Source organism: Misgurnus anguillicaudatus, unplaced genomic scaffold (assembly GCF_027580225.2).
Source record: "Misgurnus anguillicaudatus unplaced genomic scaffold, ASM2758022v2 HiC_scaffold_33, whole genome shotgun sequence".
NCBI lineage: Eukaryota > Metazoa > Chordata > Actinopteri > Cypriniformes > Cobitidae > Misgurnus > Misgurnus anguillicaudatus.
The window spans coordinates 4,352,122-4,370,932 of NW_027395283.1; the positions used below are offsets into that span (position 1 = coordinate 4,352,122).

The 18,811-nt window shown below is 36.8% G+C and overlaps 1 protein-coding gene across 6 annotated transcripts in view; it reads right to left on the minus strand.

The window, feature by feature from the left end:
* Positions 1–18,811, minus strand: part of LOC129438752 (arf-GAP with Rho-GAP domain, ANK repeat and PH domain-containing protein 1) — a 66,010-nt gene that overhangs the window by 26,526 nt on the left and 20,673 nt on the right. For all 6 annotated transcript variants that reach the window (XM_055197651.2, XM_055197647.2, XM_055197648.2 and 3 more), the window contains 8 exons: positions 11,810–11,922; positions 5,393–5,481; positions 5,191–5,294; positions 4,796–4,957; positions 3,508–3,577; positions 3,181–3,301; positions 2,457–2,647; positions 73–179 (listed from right to left, as the gene is read on the minus strand). In XM_055197651.2, the coding sequence (XP_055053626.2) occupies positions 73–179; positions 2,457–2,647; positions 3,181–3,301; positions 3,508–3,577; positions 4,796–4,957; positions 5,191–5,294; positions 5,393–5,481; positions 11,810–11,922 (957 nt within the window). The remainder of the gene's footprint in view (positions 1–72; positions 180–2,456; positions 2,648–3,180; positions 3,302–3,507; positions 3,578–4,795; positions 4,958–5,190; positions 5,295–5,392; positions 5,482–11,809; positions 11,923–18,811) is intronic.

Consider the following 18,811-nt stretch of genomic DNA (forward strand, 5'->3'; position numbering starts at 1 on the left):
TGCACATCTTGTTGGTTTCTGATTCACTAAAAATAAACATCTCTATAAAACCAGAACAGCCAAATTTCCGACCTGAATATACGGTAAGGTGTGGTCAAATCGAACGCTCTTCCCGCCACTTCCTTCACATTCCCAACATTCATATCAATAGAAGTGATTCCTATTCCCAGACGATAATCCTGCATACAGACAGACAGATCATCAGTGTGTATATCTTCTCAATGGTGTGTTTAATAAGTTAGTGGTTTTGGATGTGAGTTTTAATTAAGTGGCAATGCAACATTGTGAAAGACAAACACACAAAACCAACCCAGAGAAAACATCATAAACAGAAATGAAATGTTGTTGTCATCCTTAAACACTGGAGAATAAGGGTGTCACGATTTTGATTTTAAATCAAAATCGATCGAAATTAAGTCACAACCTCGAACTTCGAATTAAAAAATGGGATCGTCGATGCTGCCACGCCCCCATGTCACGTCCGGTCGGCTTGCCAAGCGGGGGAAAATAAACTCTCACGAGTGCCTTTAAAAACATCCATCCAGCGGAACGCGATTTATATTTTAAACACGAGGGATGTATTGCTACAACTCCTTGAAATGCATATCATAAACAGGATTACTACCTAGTGATCTGCCTTCGGACAGAGCGCAGCTCTCTGCACGTGCACGAGAGAGCCGCCAAGATGCAGCGGGTTATATTTTAAACAAAAGGGATAGTTTGCCTCAGCTCGCATGAAACGCATAAAACTGAACAAATACGTAAGGATTATTACTTTAGTTTATGTTTAGACTTTGGACAGATGCGAGAGCGCGTGCACGTGAAACAGAGAGAAGCGCATCTGCTTATGACGCACCGGTTTTAGTTCAGATAATAGGAGTCCAAGAAGCGTGCATTAAGTCTATCTGCGTGCAAGAAGGAATTCTCTCTCTACAAGCTCTTTCGTTTAAAGTAAAGCCCACAAACCCCCATGCGAGGAAAAGCACGCAATGTGCATGTTAATGTGAAACTATAATAACAATAATAAAAATAATAATAAAGGCATATCATTTTTTGTCTTTAAAAAATTCATTTAAAAATCGAGAATCAAATTGAATTGTGACATCAGAATCGAAAATGTAATCGAATCGAGGATTTGGAGAATCGTGACACCCCTACTGGAGAAGTTACAGACGTAATCTTCTGGCGTGTGTTCAATCTAATGTATGGCAATGACAAAACAATGAGGTTTATTCTCCTCGTATAAACGATTTCAGTAATAACAACATAAACGAACGGCTTTTGTGGTCAACACGTAACTTCTGGTAAAGTACACTAAAAATAAATAACCACAAAAACAACACCTAGATTACCTAGGAGATCAAAACATTTGTTATTCTTGATGAGGTATTTGTTTAAGAGTTCAGTTTAGCAACTAAGTCAGACCATTAAAAAAACGTTCGTACCAGACGCGCATCACATCACCGCACGTGGGTCCGATGAAACGGTCTATAGGGCACCTACCTTAACACATCACATTTACAAAGAGCAATTACACAACTGTAAAAATGTGTTTTTACAGTGGCGTCAACTGAGAATCACTGAGCTGTAGGGGTGTAACGATTAACCGTGCAAATGCGCGTTTTCTCAATGAATGAATTTGCATGACTTACGGTGAAATCCAGGCACATCCGACCGCCAGGGGGCGCTCCCGTGCAGAAACTACCTTTGTGCCACAGAAGAAGTAGTATTACGAATGCTATTCCAGGAAATGTCTACAGGAATATTTATATCGCTGTTCTTCAAATTGTTTCAGGTATTTTCATGATAATAAAGTTTTTTGTTTAACGAGTGTTGCTTTTTTAAATGCACGTTATAAACGACTCCGACTCATAATGATTTTAGATTGAAAAGGACTTCCTACTGACCAAATGCCGTAGTACACGCACAAGCTGTGCATGAAACAAAGAATCGCAGCCTTGCGATTCAGAATCGATTTCCCATTTTTAATGGGACACACGGTTGAATCGTTACATCCCTACTGAGCTGTTGTGTTCAAAAAACAGATGAACATTACTGAATAAACAAGTGATTCAAATTTCCTACTAACATAGACATACCGTATTTTCCGGACTATAAGCCGCACCGGAGTATAAATCGCATCATTCAAAAATGCGTCATTAAGACGAAATAACATATATAAAGTCACAGTGGACTATACGTCGCGTTTATTTAGAAAATTATTTATCTTAAGAGAGGAATCATGGATGTTTAGCACATAAACTTCAGACGCCATGGAAAAAACATGTCACGTGTCTTTCCGGGATCTTTACAGTATGTGTGCATGCACAGATTCCAAAAAAATGATTGTCAGTGTGAATGAACCAAAAATCAAACCCCGGACGCATTTTCCGTAATCTCTGTGTGAAAAAGGTTTTAAAAACATAAAGTGATCACAAAACAAACACACACTTTACCTCAGTGCTCTTATAGAGAAAGACTTTATCAGCACACACCACTGTGTACAGTTTAGATCGCAGACCACGCAGCTCCAGATAACCTTTCATCTCAGAGGTCACACAGGGGTTAAAGGTCAAATCCAGACTCTGCTGTGTGCGAGACGCTCCGACGCAACTCTTTAACACAGTCACCCATTCACTTCTCTCCGCTGACACACACACAGACACACAGGAGTGAAATGTCAACAGTCCATCATTCAACACATCTCTGTGTATTTATGTTCATTTCGAGAGGTGAGAACCAAAAGCTGTGAATGACATTTTGGGTAAAATGGAGATATAATGAAAAGCCCTCGATGAGCTCTTTCAACTGCCAAAAGGACACGAGAGAAACATTTTAATGTATTATTTTTAAGTTATGTTTTAGGGTCTTTTTGTGCCTAGTGCCTAGGAAAGTATTGTGTGAAGATTGGGGAGCGGGATTGGCGTAGGACCTCCGAGACGAGACTCAAACTTGGGTTGCTATATGTCGTACACTAATCACAGAACTATTGGTGCCGACACGAGTTCATTTATCATCATATGAACTTATTAAAGATTAGTACAAATCATGCTCTTTTTGTTCTTGTTACACCCCTCTGGTTCTCACCCCTCGATTTGTAACTTTATGTGTGTTTGTGCATATGTTTTTGTGTTGTTTAATTATTTATAAAACACATTTTGATAACACACACACACTTACCATCACTCTCTGCGCGAAACAGAAAAGTGCGATTATGTGTCACAACTTCAAACTTCTGGTCACCCACATTGATCACTCCTGTGATGGAGGACGTTGGTATGATCCTCTTTGAGTAAACGTCCTGAGAACACACAACAAATAAACACACACACACACGCTTATGTTTAAGTGTTCAGCTGTCAAAATAAAGCCTGTACGTTCGTTTTCTATGAAGACCAGATTTAATGCCCTCAGGTGAATTCTTCACATGCCATAATCAGACTGTGACAAGAAATGAATCATAAACCTCCGTTTGTGGGTTTAACCAATCAGAATCCAGCTCCTCACCTTCTCAGTGTCGAAGTATCTCAGGTATTCAGCATCGAGTTTGACCCAACGCCGCTGGTAGATTAGAGACCTACACACAGATTACAGTAAATGAGTGTTACAGCGCCACCCAATGACATCATAAGTATTTTGAAATACACACACTAGGGTTGCAAAATTCCAGGAATTTTCAAGACAGGAAACTTTCCATGGGAATTTGAAAAAAATGTAGCACTGACCATAACAGGGAAGTTAAATGTAAGCATAAGCAGCATAAGGGTGCGTAAAACAAGATTTAATGCCATTTCTGTTGAATTTCTCCCCTACACATTCTTCAGTCACATGCACATAACACATCACTTACTGAAGGGACATTGAGGCCACACCCCCTCCATGTACTTACATTCTTGCATAACACGCACAGATCATTTCTTTAATCATGTACTCATGTAAACTACATAAATGTGTTTAAAACTCCCTTGTGCTGTGTGTAAGCTAGTGTGCAACAACATTGTAAAGACAAATACACTGACCGAGATAACACAAAACACTTACTCCACCCTGAAATAAAAAACCTTCATATATCACTTAAGGCTTATATGCGCATCAAGCCTGCATTTATTTGATCAAAAGCCTTCAGAAGTCATTCATAATCATTTCTGAAAGATTTTTAATCGAAGAAAACCACGACTTGATGAGTATTAGGATTCTTTAAAATTTGTATTAACTTGCATGCAAGTCTGCTTATGACCAAACAAAATGTTAATTTATGTTTATATATGATAGAGTTTACATGAATCTCCCAAAAATAATTCCCATTAATTTCTGTAAATTCCCATAAATTCTTTCCTATTTGGAATTCGGGCTGTCGCAATTATAAAATTTGGCTGACAGTTAATTGTTTAATAAATTGTGACAATTGTGACGATTAATTGTCTGTTTTATTGCTTTGACATTTAATTCTCATTCTTTTTTTGTTCGTTTATGAAATAATTTTAACACATATTTGTGATTATTTAAATTAAATCTTTTGAAAGGTTTACCAGGCAGTAAATATTAATACACATAACACATATTTAAAAGTAATCTGATACTGTGTCGTTTATACAGGCGCTGCAGCACCCCCTTGTGTTTTTTAGAAAAATGTGCAATCATTGCGGTGATCTGAAATCATCACAATGAGGTCAAACAATCGCGATGAGACGATTATTTAATGATTGTGACAGCCCTATTTGGAATATTTCCATGATTAAGTTTCCATGGAAAGTTTGCACCCCTTTGCAATCCTAACACACGCATGCACACACACCCTTGTGGAGGATTCTTGTCCAACCAGCCCATTTTAATGACAGCTATAAGAGTAGAGGAGGGGTCTTCCCGAGGGGGCGGAGCACTGACAAAACCTCTGGTTGGCAGGTAAATGCTGTTCTGAGTGGAAATCGAAGCCAAATCATCAATCCATGAACCTCGTCTGAAAGAGAGAGAGAGATAGATAGAGAGAGGAAATGAGAGGTTGTGAAAAGAAGGAAGAGTTACATTAAAGGGCTTGACATTAAGCATTGTCATGTGGTGATCCTTTGGACAAATAAATTAGTCATTCACTTAAAAAAGTTACTTAAAATAAAATATATATAAATGAAAGACAAATTTCCTGTGCAAAAGATAAGCACACATTATGTTTGAAACGCTGTTTTATTAACTTACTTTTCTGATATAGATTCATAACAGTCCATCTCATCATCCAGTAACTCGTCATCACTGCAGATACTGTTGTATCGAGGTTTCTCCTTGGGAACCATCAAAGATGTCTATTGGAGGAAACAACTGTCAGTCAAACACAGCATGTGTCGCTATTGGACAGTTCAGAGCTACAATCAAACAGTCTGATAAAACACATGACACGCACCTTATAAGCCATGTCTAAGAGTTTAGCGTCTCTGCTGAGATCGTGGTCCTTATCATCATATTCATCTGAACTGCCCGCTGAATCCAATTCTACACAGAAAGTGCATAAAAAATGCATATGTTATAGATGAAGACCCCACATGACTTTTGTGAATGTTACTGTAGCTATCTGATAACTTTATTTACTGATCTGATATAAACATGCACACTGACCACAGCGGAGAAAGATTTCATGCTGTGAACACTTCATATGGTCATCAAAAAAAGGACACGAGTTCAAAAACAGGTCAAACTTAAAACCGCTGACATGACAGAAAATAAACCAACTAAAAATACAGCACATATAAACACAATCACACACACACAGATGATGAAGTAAATGTAAGAGCCTCATACACCCTGCATATTTTTACAAGTGACATCTGCATTAAAATAGTAAGTATTTTAATGCAGGAAATGCAGGAGTAAATCCCCTAAATGATCGTTTCATGTCTGTATGACAAAATAGCAATGATTGACACAGAGATAACCATAGCGACATTCTTATCATTCACACCAAAATAATATTACAGCATTATGTTCTGCAATAAACCTCTATCTTGGCGTTGTGTGTTGTACAAGTTTGCTTCCCTCAGTGTATCTTGTTGCCTTGTGTTGCCAGGTCTTCGTCTTTATTGTAGTTCATGCATATCATTGTGGCTAGTTTATGGCTTTTTGCTCACAAAACGACAAAGTTTTATTGTTGTTAGTGTGAAGGTGCCGGTCCCGATATTTTGATCTTTGAGGTAAAGCATTTGGATTTATTTCGGTTTATTATTGGATCTTTTTATCATGCAAGATCTGGCAACACTAGTAAGCAAACACTTGTGCTTCTATCAACGACTTTTTCCCCTTGTAGGCATTTATTTTTTCAGAAGAGAAACTAGTCATGTCCATGATGCATGTTTAAATCCTTTATCAACAACTAGTTTGGTTATGTACATACTATGCAAAGTTTCTGTAAATTTTGCATTTTGCAGGAGTTAATTTGTTTGTAGAGCAGCAGTTGTCCATCCTGTAAATGACTGTTTGAAGTGTGTGTGTGTGTGTACAGAACAGGAATCAGCATTAAAAGATGACAACTGAATTTATATGTAGTGTATGAGGCCATAGTTCTCTATGACTACATGTAACACTTTTATTTATGTTTATTTTAATAAAGTGAACAAATGAGATCACTTAAGATATGAATAGGACAATACTTATAAACCAGTAACAACAGGTTTATATTGAATATTTAACTCTGCTGCGTCTTCATATTTTCTCATACATTCAGCTTATTTGTCACGCCTGTAAAACTGCACTAGTTGAATGTTTGAAAAGTCACGACTGAATTCATTTTTTGAAATCTTCTGATCTGAACACTTCAACACTTGGGCTGGATATCGATTCAGATGTTCCAGATCGATTCGATTTCGATTCACAGGCTATCAAATCAGTTCTGTTCCGATTCTCGGTCCAATTCTCTACTCGATTTTTATACCCGATTCTCGATTCAACTCAATGAATATAGATTATATAGAATAGTATATTATATTATAATATATTAGAATATAGACTGAATGAATGAATGTCTCGCCTCTCGCTCCTTGGTAACATCGCACAAGGCAAAAAAGGGTGACATCTAGTGAAGAAGACCAATAATTAGATTAACGTTAATGTTTGCGGAAATAAAATGGGGAAAAAATCAATTTGTAGCTTCGATTTTGAATCAGGGGGAAAAAAGATTAATCGAAAAATCGATTTTGCTCAGCCCTATTCCACACCAACATAAATTTTGCCTAAAAAATTTAATATTAATTAATTTCACTGAAGTAGCTGCGTTTCCATTTTGAAAAATGCTAACTTTAGCCTACTAGCACTGAAACCACGATCCCACTCTCCATTTAAATCGCCATCCAAAGCCATGCCTCCTTCAAAACACATTAACAAGCACAGACCAAAAGCCCATCCAGGTTTGCAGTATAAAGTGAATAACACCATAAACAACTGTTTTAAATCAGAATTAGATACGGCACGTTTTCGGTTGTGTAGACGTAGTAGTTGTAATTTTAAAAACATAAATAATGCTACGCTAATTCTTAAAGGTACACAAACTACAGAAACAACACGATGTTTCATCAAAATAGACTATATGAATCCATCGAAATACAATCATATTGCGTACCTACCTTTCCAAAAGAAACACTGCAATGACCATTTCAGACCCGCAGCTCATGGAAAAACAGTAAAGTTACCGATGTTAATTCAGGTGTTTACTCTTTGCTGATCCAGACGGTTTTTGCCGTTGTTGTTTCAAAAGATGTCTTTGGTTTTGTGGTTCATGTGCAGGTTGTCAATTTAGCAGAAAAGTTTGTTTGGCTTTGTTTACAGACAGGAGTTGAGCGCACATGAACGCGCTGATGATGTATGATGTCTGTGTGAACAGTGCATGCAAAACACGTTCACAGATGTGTCCAATTATTGCATTCGGTCCAGTGTAAATTTCGTCAGACGAGACGAGACTAAATATGTTCGTCAACGACCTTTTTTCCATGACTAAGACGAGACGATGAAGAGACTACATAGATGTCCAAAAACGCTGACTTAAACTAAATTAACACGAAAAAAGACAAGACTAAGAGATAAAATCTCTCTTCATTTTCGTCTACAATCGCCTCTACTAGAGATAGAATATTCAGCCATTACGTTACGCCTTCAAAATACACTGAATGATTTTGCGCTGTTTCTCAAGTAAGCACAGATCTCATACTACTGTTGCTGCCAGCCTGTGGCTGGTGAGAGCAACACGAAACTACATCGAGCAAGAACAAAACACCCATAGATAGCGAACACGAGCGATGACATCATTTGTGAATGTGTGTCTTAAATTAGAAAACCAGAAACGTTTAACAAAGTGACATTCAACAAAAATCATTCAACTAGTGTATTTAACCAATATTTGAGATGTGTGAAACACTACATGACTGAAATGGTTATCAGAACTAATCTCAGAAAAAAGTTATTTAAAAAAAAAGACAAAAATGTTTTAAATAAAACTTGACTAAGATATATTGAGTTTTCTTTCGACTAAAATTGACGAGACTTTTAGTCGACTAACGTGAATGACTGAATATGACTAAAACTAACAAGGACATTTGGCACAAGACTAAGACTAAATTAAAAATAAGTGACAAAATGAACACTAGTTCAATGATTTGTTGAAAATGTTTTGCTCCTATGTCTTTCATAGATGACATACATTTATTAAAAATACATTTAGACAACTTAACATAGTGTTTGCTAAAAATGTCTCTATAAAAACTGGAATATTTCCAGAGACCTGGAAAAAGGCACCCATCTTTAAGTGTGGGAATACCACAGACGTTAGTAACTATTGACCAATAAGTCTAGTTCCGGTAATGTCAAAATACTAGAAAAAATTGTTTCAGAACACCTAACTCAATATCTAGAAATGCATCAGTATATACACCCCCAACAGTATGATTTCAGGCAGGACCATTCTAATGAATCAGCCATCTGTGCATTACTGGAAAATATTGTGCAGCCGCTTGATAAAGGAAACATTGTGGGTGTGGTATTCCTGGATTTAAAGAGGGCATTTGATACAGTAAATCATAGTCATCTTATTTCAAAACTGTCATCTAATAACATGTCCAGGGATCCAGACTAACGTTTTTCACTAGGAGCACAGTGGCCCCCAGCTGAAAATTTTAGGGGCGCAATCAGAAAATTTAGGGGCACACAACGTAAATCAACATGCTAACCAAATATTCACATTTCTACTAATTTCCACTGTATTAGTACTAAATACTTTGATGATAGATACAGAAAGTACAATGTGCTGTTTCAAATTCAGTGTCACATCACAAAAAAATTTTACATTTACTGGTCGCACATGTGCGACTGGATGTAAAATTCAGTGGTACACTCTCAAATTTTGGTGGCAAAATGCCCCCATTTGGAGGCAGTCTGGAGCCCTGATGTCACATCAGGCACTATCATGGTTCGAGTCTTACTTACAGGGGCGAGAACAACGTGTAGATATTGATCATGTAAAATCTGCCCCATATAAAATTAAGACCGGAGTCCCTCAGGGAACCATACTGGGGCCTGTTCTCTTCAGCCTGTACGTGAACGAGCTGCCTGAAGTGTGTCCTGAAATTGGCCTTCAAATGTATGCCGATGACACTGTGGTTTATGTGTCTGGCAAAAACCCTGTTGTTATCGGTAGTACACTAACTAGAAGTCTTGAGAAAGTGTCTAATTGGCAAAAATAAATCCTGTTTAACACTTAATCTGACTTTCTCTATAACAATAAATACAAAAAACAAAAACAAAAAAATTATATACAATAAATGACCGTAACATTAAAATGAATGGCGAACTCATCGATCACGTAGAACAAGAGAAATAATTAGGAGTGATTTTAGATTCTCAGCTAAAATTTTAAAAGTCAAGATTTAAAAACATCAAGAAAAATGAAGGCCAGTATGAACTGTTTCAGAATGGTTAGGAGCTGCCTAACATTAGAATGTGCTTTTTGAACACTATGATCCTGTCCCACCTGTCGTACTGCACCACTGTTTGAAGCCAGACTAGCCAAACTACCCTAAAGCCTATTGAGAGGCTTTATAACCGTGCTCAAAAAAAATTAGTTAAAAAGCAGATTCGATTTCATTATTGTTATATTTTAGGCTTCGCGTCGGGTCCTGATCACACTGTCGGGGCTTATTTCACAATAACTACCGGCTGCCTCTACATTATCCCACTTATTACACGGCTACTTGCCACATAAGAAAAAAACTGGACATGAATATGAATTTGAAACATTTTATTGGCATATTAGTTTAAAGCTATGCGTTATTACTTTGGACCGGTTATTATTTGAAAAGAACGAACCTGCAAATGTCTCAACTGACCAATCAGAATCAAGCATTCCAGAGAGCCGTGTAATAAATGAATATAAAATTTTAAACTTTGCTAATTTTGTTAATCTCAGATATATAATGTTGTTTTTTAAATGTTTGATTGGCCACTTCGTAAATTTGTTAACAGGCTGGAACCAAAATTGTCCCTATTCAAAAAACAAAACAAAAAACATTTGAGTAGGGCTGTCACAATGATTAAATAATCGTTTTCAGATCACCGCAATGATTGCACCTCTCCTTAAAAAACACAAGGGGGAGCTGCAGCGCCTGCATAAACGACACAGTATCAGATGGCGCTCCTTAACTGACAGTGTAATGCGATACATTGCAAAGCCATTCAATACAGTGGAAAAAACAGCATTTAAAGAAATGCTGCAAAACTTTGATAAACAGTATGAACTACCAGGTCAAACATACATTTTCAAAAGATTTAATTTTTAATAATCACAACAATGTGTGAAAATTATTTCATGAACAAACAAAAACATTATGAGAATTAAATGTCAAAGCAATAAAACAGTCAATTGATCGTCATAACCGTCAAAGCCCTAAACAGGCAATTAATTGTCATAACCGGTTTTTACTAGACAATTAACCGTCAGCCAAATTTTATAATTGTGACAGCCCTAAATATGAGGAGACTTTCAACCAGCATAACTAAAAATGTTTCTGGATCAAATCAGATATCCTTCCTTTAAATTGCGCAAATTGAAAAAAAGCAAAAATAGTTTTTTACACTGGCATGAGGTGTTTTTTCATACAATTTGGAAAAGTTGTGTTTCGTAAAACTGCAACGGAAATGTTTATTCACATTTTCAAGTCACCTGATGCAAGTAAGTAACATAATTATTATTTGAAGATGACCCAGTATATACTAAAACCTCCAGAAACACCTCAATATAGGTCTGCTCCCAAATATAAGGGCTTTCCTTGCCAATAAAATTTGGATAATGCTCTTACATCTCCTTGATTTAAAATAATCTACTATTCCCTTCAAGAAACACCTATTCATTGCCACTCATAAGAGGCTTTTTTTGGGATTAATGTTTGGAAAATACTCTGGATACTTTGGATTACATCTCCTACGGTTAGAAATAATGCCTAGTGCGGTGGATATGATATTAGTAAACCTACCAACATCAGTCGACGTGATGTTTGGACTGAATTATAATGAGAGGGAAAAACTAAGTTTCAGTTGCATATCATCAATTAATGGAAACGCCGTCATTTCGCAATAGTCTTTTGTTGACATTTAAAAAATAATGCTTTTGCGCAAATCTGCAATAGGAATGCAGCTAGTGAAGAAAAATCCATAACTTGTCACATATGCCAACATGAAGTTCACTAAGAGAATCCCAAATTTAACACATAAGTCCCACCCTCCCAATTTGTGTAATTTCGAAATTTTTGACTTTCCTATTAAGTCATTCAATTAAAAGTCTACTCACTGTTTTTGATGGCTGGCAGTGGGAATGCTTTCCTGGGGCTCTCGCTCGGAGGTTTAGTCCGTGGTGGAATTTCTGGAAAAGGATCAGGATCCGGATGTTCATCCACAGGAATACTGTAGGAGTTGAATGGAGAACAGACAGAAGTTGACTCATTATTATTCATATAAGACAGAAGACACACACATTCTGCAAAACGTCTTCATTCTGATGAAATATCAGTCAACCCTGATACAGAACTACTGCATCCTGCTGTTTACAAAGAGAGGCCAACACCTGCGCAGAGCACAGCAAGCCTGCGCAGAGGAGAGCACGCCTGCGCAGAGGACAGCCCGTCTGCGCTAACACACAAACATGACTAAAAAAAGGTCATATTTCCCCTTTCCTCATATCCGCTTGAGATCAGACTCATGTGGGTGTTGAAACAATGATTCTTCCTGTGGGCCCCTGAGGTCCAGTTAATAAACCAAAAACAAAAAGAATGTTTCACCCCATTCAAAAACCTTTCCAATGAAACCGCAGGACTCTGTTAGACCTTCAATCTCTGACCTGCCCATACTGATTCAGTTTAATGATGAAACTAAGAAACAAATCTTCAACCAAGAGACAACAAATAATACATACTACAAATTACATACTACACATACACAAACATGGTCATGAATTGGGAAATTATATTTGCTATTACGTAGCAGAGTTTTCTCCACAGTCAGCATTATTGTAGAAGAACAGGGTTTTACCGGAGCAGGTCACTAAATACGGTTGTCTTTCTTCACAAAAACATGCCCAACTAAATAAAGAAGATATGCCGACTGTGCAGTCTGTTATGTATCCCGTGTTTATTCGTTCACTACGGGCTCTCACTTGGTGTTTGTAGTCTGTTTACATGATGATAGTGTAGGGGTAGGCGATATGGGGAAAATATTGAATCACGGTAGTTTTGCGATTTTATCACGGTTCTTTTATCATGTTGTTTTTTAAAAGACTATTTTGCCATTACTGAGTGTTATTACAGCCATATACTTATGCCCCCATTTAAAAATTCAGTCCTACAACATACAAAATATGCGCAGACAGTACGCGTACAACAGTGCATGCGCAAGAAAATATTGAGACAGGACACTCCACTACAAACAATTACACAAAGAAAATAGACAGCATTTGCACAAACTCTATCATTTTCTCATCTTTTATTTTCACTTCTTCTACGAATAGAAAGCTGTGGAGCATTGTCACCATAATGTTTGATTCATGTTCTTTGTTTTCTTGATGTTTGCTCTAAACTTTGTTTGTAATGGTGGATCGGATCCTTTTCTTTACTTAAGTTATCCTACATTTTTTAATGTACTGTAAATGTCGCAAATCAGTGCTGCCCTGACAGCCTGGTAAAGTGATAATTTGAATAAGAAATAATTTGTATTGCGTGTGTCTCGAACACGGCCATCCCCACATAGCCGTGGTGAGTATACTTTGAAAGCTCAGCGGACGCGTGCGCGCGTGAGCCGAACGCGGAATACAGGTATACATGGCCCTTAACTCGCCTTCATGTTTGTAGCACACTTGATGTAGGCACGATACAACGATATTTCAGAAAAATTGGATCGTGGAGACATTTTAATCGTTCACAATCAAATATCGTCATATCGCACACCCCTATGATAGCGTACTTTATGTCAAGTCCTCAAACTCTAATTAATCATTTCTGTTAGATCAAGAAGTACTGAATTTAATTTCGTACTAACGTCCGACTTGAAACATCACAGATTGGCCTTAGCCTTGGGGTTTTAACGTCATTTTCTTTAGGCTCTTTTTTAATTAATAATTTTTATAATGTTTTTAACTGAAATACATATAGGGATGTGCAAGAAATCGCCTGTGATTCTCATGCATGTTTCATCAGTAAAGCCAGTTTCTTGATTAGTATTAAATTGCCATCAGCTGCTTTCAGATGGAGCGGCATTTACTACACAGAGCTGTACTTTATAGAGAAGCTAGGCAAAATCGTGTTCATAATCCAGGAAAATCGACTCCGATAATCTATGCGATTTTGCAGAGCTTCTCGGTGAACTATGGTTCTGTGTAGGACTGTGCAAAAAATTGGCAGCAATTCTCATGCGTGTTTCATCAGTAAAGCCGGTTCGGAAATTAGTAGTAAATCGCTATCAGCTGCTTTCAGATGGAGCGGCATTTACTACACAGAACCGTAGTTCACAAAAAGCTAGGCAAAATCGCATAGATTATCGGAGTCGATTTTACTCGATTATAAACCCGATTTTGCCTTGAATTTCTGTGAACTACGGTTCTGTGTAGTAAATCCCACTCCATCTGAATGCAGATGATGGTGATTTAAAGGTGACATAAAATGATTGAACGGGGTATTTATCCTTGTTCTGTGATGTGACATGTAGACAAACATTTTTTTGTTTGGGTCTGTAATGCCTTAGAAGCTTCCTAAAAACCTCTCTCAGATAGCTCTATTAGGGTGGGGGATTTTAAACAAGTGGTTTTGCACCAATTTGGCTCCCCCTACAGGCTTAACTTGCAATCTCATTACTGATGAGCTGACTTTGCTGCCACTCAAAAAATTTGGCCAATTATTTTAAAGTGGAGGGGCAGTGAGATGCCTGTGATGTCATAAGCATCAGTTTTTCAGATTGGGCCGTTTTCTGGCTGACATTTCTAAGAGAGGATTTTTTTTGAGACTGAGATGTTTAGCACTTTTTGTATGTTTGTGAATGCGAGTAGACTACCATTATTCAACAAAGACAAGGTAAAAATGTTTTTTCATTCTCTGTCCCCTTTAATACTAATCACCGAACCGGCTTTACTGATGAAACACGCACAGCCCTCGTTCTGTGTAGTAAATGCGGTTCCATGCATGAGAATCGCTTGGATATTTCGCAATTATAAGCCTTGTGACAAAACGAAAAATACATAAAACTTCAAAAAACGTATGTCATACTTAACGTCATTTAAATAGACTAATATTCAATTAGTTGTTTATTATCAAAGTTCAATTCCAATTCTCAAGAACGCAAGTTCACGCATGAAAATACCTGGATGTGTTCTTGATATCGAGGATGCATGGAGTGTAGACTTGCACACTGAAATTGCTTTACGCCCCAGATTCATTGCGGCAAAATAATGGCGGAGATCAGGTGACCAACAGGAAGAAACAGCCTTTGTTTCTCAATGAATTACGGTGAAATGCCACTACGTCCAAAAACCAAGGGACGCTCTCATGCAGAAACTTATGGATTGCAATTTGCAGAAAAAGAACAATTACACACGCAGCTCCAGGAAATTCTGTGGCTTAAGCATATATTTATATCGCTTCTCTTCAAACCTTTTCAGGTATTTTCATGATAATAAATATTATTTATAATGACTATGTTTGACGAGTGTTGCAACTGTTGTGGTCTTGATCAAGGCACTTTACCCTAATTGCTCCCCAGGCGCTGCCCACTGCTCCGGATCTTTGTGTGTTCACGACTTGCAGTGTGTGTGTTCCCTACTCACTAGGATGGGTTAAATGCAGAGGTCACATTTCGAGTATGTTTTGCATACATGACAGGCTTGTCACTTTCACTTTTTCAAATGCCTGTTATAAACGACTGAAACTAACAGTTATTTCAGATTGATAAAGACTTACTAATCAAAAGCGGTAGTACATGAAATAGCTGTGCATAATATCGGCTGTGCGATTCAGAATCATTACTGGCCAGGTATTATTAGTGTATATCTGAATTTATCATCCCATTCCTAATCATATTACTGAAAAATGCCCACGTTTAGAGAAGATTTCTCGGAGGAGTCTTTATAAAATAATACAAATAATACAATGTAGACTATACTGTATCCGACAGTAATGTCACAAAATTGTTAACCAATCATGCAACACAACTATCATAACAGCGTCTTTTAAAAGATAGCATTAAAAAAATGACAGAAAATGGACTATGATGATTAAAATGATGATGTTGTTTCGTGATGTACAAATCACGCTAACACTATATAAACAACAAAAACCCAGTTAACCAAAGCTTCAATGCAGTAAATAATGTGTCATGTGCACCACTGAGCAGTTCAGAAACTCAGTTTATTCAGATATTAAATAACATTTCACACATGCACAAACTTCCTCTAACTATCAACTGTGTTGCAATAAACATTAACCCCTTCAGACCCTGCAGCCATCCACTGGAACGGACATCACATGTTTTGTGGTTTAAACCAATAAAAATGCTCATCAACCAATCAAAATAATAATCAGGTCTGAAGGGGATAACAACTTCAATTTTTAGATTTCAAAAGTTTGTCATAAATGTAATAGGGTGATTCTCGCGAAACCATTGAAACACCACGGCACTAATGATTTTAGCTTTAAAATGTGTAATATAGTAACATTAAAAAGCATCAGAATTAACACAATACTGTGTTCTACCTTGCACAATGTGTGATTTCAACATAAGAATTTATAATTGTAAATTTTATCTCATTTTCTGCTGAAATTCTCATTACCGCAATGTGTCCGGCTGTGTTTGAACATGCGTTATGTTGTAATTTAATCAAATTAACACAAAAATATTAAGAAAAAAAATAAATGGATGTTTTGCTAGACTACTTTAGATGACAGAAAAAATATTTACTGAATATTCATGTATAATAACAATGAAGAAAAATTAGGAAAATGATGTGTCCATGCCTGATGTTCTCATCCTCCGCAACACTTTTTGAGAACAGTTTAAGCACACATACAGAATTTTAATAAAGTTAGATTTTGAGTGACCAAGCACATGGACCAGTTACTTCAAGATGGCTACCAGGTAAGATACATTTTTTTACAGTTAATTTGAAATATTGTCTTGTCAGAATGCTTACACGACATTTTGATTATCATTACCACAACAGATGCTTATTAAATGTTAATTTAATTAATAGAAGCATAATACTTTGATTTTAAATGCATGTGCAGAATCTCCAAATTATGTTCTTTCAGGTTTGTCATGTCATTTTGAAAATATGTCAGTGTTGATGTTTTCTGACTGTTGCGGTAATGAGATTTTTTAGGACAAATTTTTTAAAATTATGTTCCCATTTACTCCAGACTTTGTTTTTCAATGTCTGGTGGGGAAAAAAGTAAATTTAAGCAATTTTTACATTTTCATGCTTGACATTTTTAAAACCAAGTTTTCGTGAGAATCACCCAATAAGAGGCTAAAAGTGTAAGATCTAGCCTTCTAATGACAAATTACCAATAAGGAGTCTGGAAAGGTCAAATGTTTGCTTTAAACAGAGACTCGGTTTCTTCGTGACCAAATTTACACACACAGAGTGAGTAAAATCAGTAAAGTTTCAGTACTTCATGTGTCATACTGAAAACAGAAGCCACAGTTCTGATATCAAGACACAAGCAGAGCTTCAACTTACATTAGATTAGAATTAAAGTGTTTGTCATTGTGCACAGTACAAGTACAGGGCTAATGAAATGCAGTTTACATCTTGAAAATCCACTTCTATTGCATTTATGCATTTGACGCTTTCAAGCAACTTACAGTGCATTACAAGGTTACATTTTTTTATCAGTATGTGCCATTCATAGATTCAAATCCACAACCTTTTGTGCTGTTAACACAATGCTTTACCACTGAGTTACACAGGAGCACAAAGGTCATGGGCTAGTGGCTTAGCACATTGCACCCACACGTACAATACAGATATTAATAAAGTGCAAAGTTAAAGTAGAGAAGAAGAGACCAGCTCACTGACTACAAATACAAGGTGCAGGTGTGTACATTACATAGACATCATAGAGGAACCATTTTTAGTGCTATTTCACCTATGAAGAAACATACAGGCTGATACAGCACCACTAGAGCACCATTTATGGTTCTAGACAGGTGGTGTCATATTAAAATGGTTCCTCTATGATTACAAGCCAGTTTTAGTGCTATTTAGTTTGTTTTTAAGATCGTAGATAACAGAACAGAAGGTGACTAACACAGAAAAAAGCACACATGACATGACATACAGTATATATGAAGTGTCATGGTGAGGTAGGATTATTCAGCAAATAGAAACATAATAAGATCTTAATTAAAGATCCAGGACTCCTAAAGAAATTATAACACTAACCAACAATAATCATAGACTACAACACCATGGGTCTCATTTATAAAATGTTGTATAGAAAACGTTCTAAATTGTATAATTTCTCAGAAGCCCACACATGTGATACATAAAACGAATGTACGCATCGAAAACGCACGTACTTCACTTTCAAGCGTGAAATCTATAAATCGTAAAGGAGCATGAAATTGTGAGCAGCTTTCCTGCCTAATTAATGTCATTGACATATAAAAGAGCACCTGTCAATGTTTAAATCCTTTTCCAGCAGCAATGGCTTACATTTACCTAAACCTGTAGAAATCGGACAAGCAAAAGTGGCTACATCTGCTCAAACCCTGAAGTGGCGCTTATCACTTTTCCACGTCAAAGTTTTTATAAATATGGACTTTGCCTTGGATTTTTGCATACCCACACTTTACGATCAAGTCTGTGGGTACGCACGCTTTACAAATGAGGCCATCAAATCCAGATGAAAACTCAACAGACAAAGTTAGACACACAAATTACCTGCGATAAGGAACACAGTATTGCCTAGCTTGGCAGTGAACTACGGCTCTTTGTAGTAAATGTCGCTCCATCTGAAACCAGGTGATGGTGATTTACTACCAAACACAAAACCGGCTTTATTGACAAGATGCGCAAGATAATTTAATTAATTGTGCAGCCCTACTAGCAAATACCAAAATGTGTTTATACAGTAGCTAGCTAGCCAGTAAATCAGATATGTAAATGTAAACTAGCACTATTATAATAACTAAAATATTGTTTATTATGCTTTTGTGTTACTCAATGAAAGACTCAATTAAAGTTCTAAGTGCAATTAATTAAGTCAAGACGTTTATATATATTTCCATAAATAATTTCCAAACTAATTCC